We start from the raw sequence: 8,962 nt of genomic DNA on the forward strand, positions 1-8,962 counted from the left end.
TTATAATTATAAGATAAGTTAAATGATAAAATTAAAAGGTTCATTAAATTTAATTAAATATAAATTATTATCTAAGATAAAAGTAAAAGAATATCTTAAAATAAAAAATTGTATAAGGACCTAATAAAAGTTATAATCAAAGTATAAGGACCTACTAAAACGAAAAAATTGTACGAGGATGTGATGAAATTTATGAGAAAGGTATAAGGACCTATTAAAACGAAAAAAGAAAAGATTGACATCTCCATATGATAGAAGTGTATATATCAATATTATTTTCTTTTGGTTTTAATTGTTCTAGACAACCTAGATTTATTCCATATAATTATAATCTCGCCTCGCACGCTCTCTTCTTAGTTAAAATTAAAACATCCAATTTAGAAATTAACTATTGTAATATCTCAACTCTTCTTAATTAAAAATTAATAATTGCCTTTCTATATATGGTCCAACTTTAAAAAAAAAATTGGTTTTAATTGTTCTAGACAACTTAGATTTATTCCATATAATTATAATCTCGCCTCGCACGCCCTCTTCTTAATTAAAATTAAAACATCCAATTTAGAAATTAACTATTGTAAGTAATATCTCAACTCTTCTTAATTAAAAATTAATAATTGCCTTTCTATATATGGTCCAACTTAAAAAATAATCGTGCCTCACACGTTCGCTTTTCAACTTTTCTTAATATAAACTAATTCCTCTATCTTTGTATATTATTCAATACAAACGTCAACTTATATGCGTGCCACTTTAAAAATTAAAACAGCCAGATTGTTAATCTACTTATTCTCATCCCATTCTAGATATCTCCCCTTTATAAAAGTTGGGATTTATGGTTTTTACTTTTTATGTACACTACTATCACATCCGTGCAAATTAATATTCTATCCATACTAATTAATTTGAAATTGTGAATTCACATTTGTGAAGTAAGAACAGTGGTAGTATATCAAGTTTGAAACTCAAAAATATATACACGATTTTATTATTCAAGTAAAAAATATATAATTAAATAAGTTTCAAAACTAAAAGTTGCACACAACATACATGTCAATTACTACATCCATTCTACCATAGTTGAGTCACTTTTTCCTTTTAGGAAGTTTCTTCTTAGTTGAGTCATTTATTTTATTTTGAAAAGTTTATTCTGAGTCATTTCCCTAAATGGAAATAATTAACTTCATTCTCTCCCTTAATTTGATCTTTCTACTTTATTTATTTTTTCTACTTTTTCTTTCTCTTATTTTTCTCTCCCTCCATCTAATACAATACACATTTTTTCTTGAATTTTGTGTCAACAAGAAACACCTCAACTCCATGGCCAACGGAGGATACAATTTAATGTTTAATGAAAAAAGCAAACTATTAATACAATTTAACGTTTAATGGAAAAAAATATTAATAATTTAATTCAAGTTTTGGTAATATTCCATTTATTAAAAAATATGGATATGTATATCGAGGGATGTATTTCAAAAATATTACATTTTGGAAATATAACACCCTACCATTTTCGTCCACCCAATCGGTGAAATTGATGGTCATGATTATGCCACATCACCATCCAAAACCTATTAAAAAAATTGAAATATATAGGGGATGGTTATAATTGGTGTATTTCAGTCAGTTTTTTGCTCTTCCTAAATTTATGCCCTTCACGTTACGTTTTATGATATGGCAAGTAACTTAATTCCTAATTCTATGGTGAACAGATTATTGGATTCTCAATATATGATTTCTTCCATTATTATTGGATTTTAATATTCTATTTCGTCTCTAAACTTACGATATTTCATGTTTTATGATATGACAAGGGCATCGACATCGGTAAGGTTGTCCGTCCTTGCCAGCGGCAAGGACGCCGCTATTCACCAATGCACGTTGTCCGCCCTTACCAGCGGTAGGGCGGTGCTCTTAAATAAGAGCACGTCCTTGCCGCTGAGCAGGCTTACGTGGCTAGCTGCGATTGGCCAACGACATAGATTTTGTTTTTTTCTATTTTTTTTAAAAATCGAAATTAATTAAAAAAATCGTTTTTAAATAAATAATAATAATTTTTCACTTCCCAATAAATTATATCCTTTTTCTACACACTTTTAATTTATTTTTCAATTTACCCAATTATACGGTGTCTCCGAAGAACATTGGGAATAGATGACTAGTCTTCCACGGAGGTATTTTTTAGTCTTTAATTATGTATTTTTTAATTTGTAGGATTTTAATTATGTATTTTTTTATTTTCTAGGATTTTAATTATATATTTTTAATTTTAGATATTTAATTATGTAATTTTTAATTTTGAGGATTTTAATTATGTAATTTTTATATTTTAATGTATTTTTATACTGTAGAAATGTTTTTAGTAATTGAAATATTTAAATTGAATAATAGAATGGTGGGACTCTTGAGCTTGGGTGTTGTGCTCTTGCCTAAGGACAAGGAGTAAAAGTGGGTCTGGGCCCACCTCAGTGCTCTTATTTAAGAGTATGGATGGGGATGCTCTAAGCTACTTAATTCCTATTAGTATTCTAGTTATGCAGGGACGGAGATAGTGTTGGCCAAGCCACTGGTCCAGCGGGGGCTTAGCCGGCACGGCGGCACTGGACCCATTTATATTTAAATTTTTGTTGTATTTTGAGATTAGAGAGAAACAAAACTTGCATCGGCGAAGAAGAAAGGGAAAAATTGCAGATGGGAGGAAGAAAGAAGATACGACACCGTTTTTAGGTTTTGTACAATTGGGCCCTGCTTTTAAATGGGTTTTGACTTTTGATTAATTTGGTCAAATGACCCAATTTAAAATGAGTACATGATTTGGTTCATTAACTCATTACTATTTGAAAAGAAATGGAGTACATGATTTGGTTCATTAACTCATTACTATTTGAAAAGTTAATGTTTGAAAAGTTAATGGACAGAGTTTGGTTTTGAGAAATAAAATAATTACATGATTTTATTTAACTATTATCTTATTATATTTAATTGGATTCATCTAATTTATGTTACTAGCATGAGCGGATCTAATTTATGTTACTAGCATGAGCATGAGGACAGATTGGTACGAGTCTGGGCGCAAAACAAAATGCTAGTAGTAGTAGTGCGGTGGTAAACATATTACTCCATCCGTCTCTTATTAGGAGTAGCACTTTGACCGGGCACGGGCTTTAAGAAATGTAAAGAAAAGTTGGTTGAAAAAGTTAGTGGGATGTGGAATCCACTTTTTTATATTGATTTTATAATAAAATGGGAGTGAAATGAGTTAGTGGAATGTGGGACCTACTTACCATTTATGGTAAAAGTGAAGTGCTACTCTTAATTGGGGACGGACTAAAATGGAAATTGGTAACTCTTATTCGAAGACGGAGGGAGTACCTTGCTATGCTGGTGACCCAGGTTCGAATCCCACGGGATGCCTCCTTCACCTCTTATTTTATTTAGTGTCTTTTTTCTCTCTTCTATCATACGATACTTTTGCTAATGAATTAAATTTTTCATCTTTTGTCTTGTAAAGTATTTTAATGTTTTGAATGCATTTAATTTTGTTTATCTTTTTGTTATTATACACTCAAAAACTTCTAATTAATTAATTTATTTTTTTTCTTATAAACATGGTTTGATTCCCTTATCATACATTTATTTTATCTTTATAATTTTTCAATCATTTGTAAAATAATTTAATTTATTTAATATATTTTTAAATATTTTACTCTTGCCAAAGTTTTTAAACTTTTATTTTTTCTATTTTGAAAAATGACTAAATTTTACTTAGAAAATTGAAAATATGATTTCTTCATAAAAATAATATATATTTTGCTAAACTTCAAATAAATCATTTATATAATACTATAAATATTCTCATTTTAATATATAATGAAACTTATTATCGGAAAAAGCTATAAAATTATTAAAACATCGGTTAAATTTTGGAATTCTAAATCGTTATAACTTTTTATCGCACTCCAAGATTGGAAATGTTGGATCTGCCACTGGTTACTAGTATATAATAACATCAAATTAAAAAAAAAATTGAATCACTTACTATTTAAAATACACAACATCAAATTAAAAACCAAATAATAAAATTACAACAACTAACTTAGTTTTTATTCTAATACCCCTTTTTATAAATGTATTTCGATCTAATACATCGTTGAACTTAATTTTTGATTTTTTGACATTTAGGATAGCTTGTTTTTATATTTCAAACAAAATAGGAGTATTAATTTTTGGCTTGGTTTGATATATTACAAATTTATCGGAATAACAAATTGAATTAATAAATATGTGATATATATAGGGTTGTGATCAATTGAGATTTTTGGGGCCTAATTCAGAACTAAAATGCATTATCAGTCACTCATTTTTATTAAATGAGTGGTCCAGAATTCGCCACATAGAATTTATTTTAGGATTAATTAATTATAAAAGGGCATAACGGTAATTTCAATTGAAAACAAATGAAAACAAACCCCAATTGAAAACAAAGAACAGCAACTTCTCCCCTCCCATTCGTCGTCGTCGTCAAATCCGCTGAAGCCGTCAGCCCCTTGCCAGGGCCGCCCCGACGTCGTTGATTACTGCCTCGATTACTCATAGCCGCCCTAACTTTTCTCGCTTTCCCTATTTCCTTCGTCAATTTCTCTCTCCATCGTTGTGTCGCCAGCGTGATTCTCCTACCCTCAACCAATCAGACCTGGTCTCCGTCTCCATCTTGGTGTGAATTTTCAAAATGAATCGGTTAATTTCGCAACTGACTGAAATGGCAGTCGCTTTGCAAGCTTGTTGGAATCTCTGGTACTTTCTCTCTCTAGTTGCTACGGTTTCTCATTCTCATAATGTGTGTGATTGCAATGAATACTAGTACTACTTTAACGGTGATCAAACAATCTCTTCTGATTACTATGTGTGAATAATGTGTTGGATGTGAACTGACTTGAGAGATTGATTTTTCAAAATTTGCTTTTGTTATGAGATTTGAACTTTTTGCAAGCTTAATTATTGATTCGTTTATGGAATTGGAAGTTTTAGTGTTTGGGTTATCAATTGTGTTGGATGTGAGCTGGATTGGGAAATCAAGTTTAATCATAATGCACTTTAGGTGTTTGGTGATATTCCCCAGTTGGGAATTAGTTGCTAAGAGTTATATTCAAGATTTAGCTATCTCCCTTTTTTAATGTCAACTACGCACATATAATGTCAACTGCATATATAATCTGTCAACTACATATACAATTCATGTAAACTACACACATATAATGTCAACTAATATAATGTCAATTATGTGTACAATTCATGTCAATTACATATATAATCCATGTCAACTACATACATATATCTACATATATAATATGTAAAACGTTGTTGTTGACATAAATAATATAGGTTGTTGACATGAAAATATTTGTCATTGACATTAATTATTTGTAAAATGCTTGATGTTGACATAATAGTTGACATAAATAACGTTTGTTGTTGACATCGTAGTTGACATAATATCTTTGTAGTTGACATCGTGCGAAAATGACAATTATGCCCCCTAGTTGACATAATGTCTCCGTAGTTGGCATCGCGCGAAAATTATGAATGAGTGGCTGAAAATGCATCTTAGTTCTCAATTAGGCCCAAAAATCTCTACCTAACAGGACCCTTATAAATATTATATCCGTCCAACACTAAATGATGTACATTTTGCTAACTTTCTTAATTGGTAACTCATCAATACAGTGTATTAAAAATGTCAATACGATAACATTAAAATATCTACACAAGATGTCAACATAGTATATTGAAATGTCAACAAAATTATGTGTTGACATGTTAATGTCATTGTATTAACATTTTTAATGCACTACATTGATGAGTTAGCAACTTAAGAAAGTTTGTAATTGATATACCAGGACGTACAATTTATCATTTCCTATGGTATACATGTATAGTTGTGAAATAAATGGAATATTGCTCCTTCTTTCTTATAAAAATAGTCTGATTTTAATGTGTCATTGAAAAAATTAATAAAGATAGTGAAACTATTCTTAGTAGAAGGGTGTTCACAGTACTAATATTAGTGAAGTCCATATTATTAGAAAGAAAAAAATTTCCAATTTAGAATCATCAATCTTTAAGGGAAGGATAAAAATAACAAAATATGTCTATTATTATGGGACATGAATTATGATATGTGACCATAATAAATTCATCTTTTTAGTTTTTGTTTACAAATAACTCCTTAACAAGAAATGAGCTTCAAGTTTGTCCATATCTTGTTTGGTCAACTGAATCAACGTCTCTATCCCTCCCCCACACCTTGTATCCATAAATGTTGCCAAATTCTTGTAAGGAAATCCACCAAACATGACCCGGTCGGGTCTACCCCACCCAAAATCCGCTTCGTATAAAGGAAACTTGCAGAGACTTGAGAAGAAGAATCTATCCACCATGGATTTACCAGCTCCAGCCTTTATCAGTTTCAATTGCATCTCCCTCTTCTTCAGCCGACCCACGTACCCGGCATCGACCGCCTTCAAGGCTTCACGCACCTTCCAAATAAGCTCAGCACCGCCCACCCCAGCTGCCGCCTCCAACCTCGAAGATACAACCAAGTTACCGAACTGGTATTGGGATAGAGGCGGGTCGGCCCGGTTCCGTAAGTTTACCGCATTATGCACTACGCAGATCTTACCCGGGTCGGATCTAATTCCTATGTACAGTCCCCATGTAAAAGCCGATAGTGCCTCAACCCGGCTTGGACGATGCCCGCCGGCGGTGTACCTTTTGTTGGAATGAAGAAAATACGTGTGATTGAATGGAATAAAATGCTAAACCAATTAAAAATAGATTATTTATTTCCGTATTAATAGAGTTGAACTCCATATAAAGAGTTGGATGTAACAGAGTTGATTTGTTTCACCGTAAATGAGACGTAATATTTCTTTTTTGTTCATGCCACTATAAGCAAAGCGTTTTATTTATGGAAAAAAACAACAATCTCTCTCGTACTCTGTCCTCACTCCTCCGTTTTCTCTCTACTTTTTCTTCAAATCTACTCTATTCTCTTTTCATTTGACCATTGGACATTACTATTCATCTCCAACCATTTACACCAAACTCAAACCCAAAAAAGTATTCCATTTTTACATACTTTTTATACTTTTCCAATTATACTTATATATCTCTACTTTTTTCTCTTTCTTGCTTTTTTATCTATATATTTAACACACTCAACATTCATTTCTTAAACTCCATACCGAAAAGTTCCACCTCAACTATGAGGGAACGGAGGGAGTACTTCATATTTTAAAAATTATACTATACAAAATACACTAAACATACTATAATAAAATTCAAAATCGCAACTACATAAACCATATCACGATAGAAATAAAATAAATAGATAAAATTCAAAACCCGAAAGTTGTGTATTATTCACAAGAAAAAATTATGTGTAAACATATTTACTACAACACTAACCTCTTGAAAAAAAAAAACAAATTAATGGCAAAAAAAATTAAAATTAGATGTACCATTAACACAAAAAGTAAAATTAAAATGTACTACAAAATAGAGAATAAAGTAGAACGAATAAAATAAATTATTTTTTGCCGAAAAAAGAAATAATAAAGCTATAGTGGGATAACCAAAAAAGAAATACTAATAAGCTACAAAGGGATTCTTTGCATCTTTTATTTTCTATCACCTTTCCTGGAGAGCTGAGATCTCCGAAGCTGAAAACACAAAGACTCTGGCTGCGTTGTCTTCCTCCACTAATCCTGAAGTTAGTTGGAGGTTGATTAGGATGTCCAGCGGCGGAACATAGGTGGCCGTGTCGAACTTGGGCAGTGACACGCCACCGCCGCTGTTTCTGGCGATGGCGGACCAGGCGTTCACGAACAAGATAAAAGATACAGCGTCGGCGATCTTGTGTGACAGGAGGATCCCAACGGCCAGGCCACCGCACCGGAAATACGTGGTTCGAACCGCCAAGCAAAGTTCTTTGGAATCATCCGTTTTAAAAGGTAGAATTTCTTCAAATTTTTAGGGTTTTGGTTGGCGATGACTTGCGAGTGCGAGAGATCGCAGTCTGCTTCGGCTTCGGAGAAAGGAATGCCAGCGTCATTGCAGTCGACGTAGAGGTTGCCAACGATGCGGCCGGCTAGGGGGTAGTATATGGAGAGGACATCCGATAGGGATTTCTTTATTAGGTTTGATTTATCTGAGTTTGAAAATTTGGGATTTGATTTTGATGAGTAGAAGTAGACAAAGGGACTGAATGATGGATGAATGCCTTGATCAAGAAATGAAAGTTGGTATTTTTGCTGATATTTTGGAGTTGGAGTAGATGGTGTGAGAGTCTCTATTGAGATTACCCTACTTTCTATATCCATTGCTTCTCTTAATCTCTCTATTTTCTTTATTCCCAGTACTTATAAAGGGAAGCTAGCTACACTGTACTTAAAATTCAACTACACTGAAATTATGCAACTTTTAACAAAAAAAATGTAATCCTTGAATAGGTCAGGAGGGACAAAGTACAACGTTGGTTCATGCACGCATAAAAGTTTGACATTCTATATAGGACAATATGCTGAAGTGCATGTTTTAATTTTTACTAGGCTGCGACACGCAACATGTTGTGATTAGGTGGGGAATTTTAGTTATGGGGTGATATTTATACTTAATTTAAGTTTACTTTTAGGACACAATGTTTGTTAGCAATCAAGAATCAATCTAACATCATTCATCCGCAAATCATGTGATTCTTAGTTAAAGTAAAACTCTTTATTTTTAATAAAATGTTAAATTGGAGAGAGTAAAGTTAGAGAGCTACCTTGAGACAATCTAAAAAAAATACAACTCAACTACCTTTAAACAACCCCAAAAAAATAAACTCAACTATCTTGGGACAGATGGAGTACTAAATTATTAAAATTATCCCATAAATGTTGATTAATTTTTTTTTTAA

The 8,962-nt window shown here is 32.0% G+C and overlaps 1 protein-coding gene across 1 annotated transcript; it reads right to left on the minus strand.

Moving 5' to 3' along the window:
• Window positions 1-6,215: 6,215 nt before the first annotated feature.
• Window positions 6,216-8,384, minus strand: LOC125218116 (stemmadenine O-acetyltransferase-like). Its single transcript, XM_048119717.1, has 3 exons — window positions 7,978-8,384; window positions 7,697-7,861; window positions 6,216-6,771 (listed from the first exon to the last, which is right to left on the minus strand). The coding sequence occupies exons 1-3, from the start codon at window positions 8,382-8,384 to the stop codon at window positions 6,216-6,218; spliced, it is 1,128 nt and encodes a 375-aa protein (XP_047975674.1).
• Window positions 8,385-8,962: the final 578 nt, after the last annotated feature.

Source organism: Salvia hispanica, chromosome 4 (assembly GCF_023119035.1).
Source record: "Salvia hispanica cultivar TCC Black 2014 chromosome 4, UniMelb_Shisp_WGS_1.0, whole genome shotgun sequence".
Lineage (NCBI taxonomy): Eukaryota > Viridiplantae > Streptophyta > Magnoliopsida > Lamiales > Lamiaceae > Salvia > Salvia hispanica.

What these genes read in the sequence shown, in the direction of transcription:
- LOC125218116 (XM_048119717.1), bottom strand. Translation starts at nt 8,384, where the DNA reads ATGGATATAGAAAGTAGGGTAATCTCAATAGAGACTCTCACACCATCT. An exon ending in CCAAAGAACTTTGCTTGGCG is followed by an intron (nt 7,862 to 7,977) that starts GTTCGAACCACG and finishes CGCCATCGCCAG; the next exon opens with AAACAGCGGCGGTGGCGTGT. An exon ending in ATCTCAGCTCTCCAGGAAAG is followed by an intron (nt 6,772 to 7,696) that starts GTGATAGAAAAT and finishes TTCCAACAAAAG; the next exon opens with GTACACCGCCGGCGGGCATC.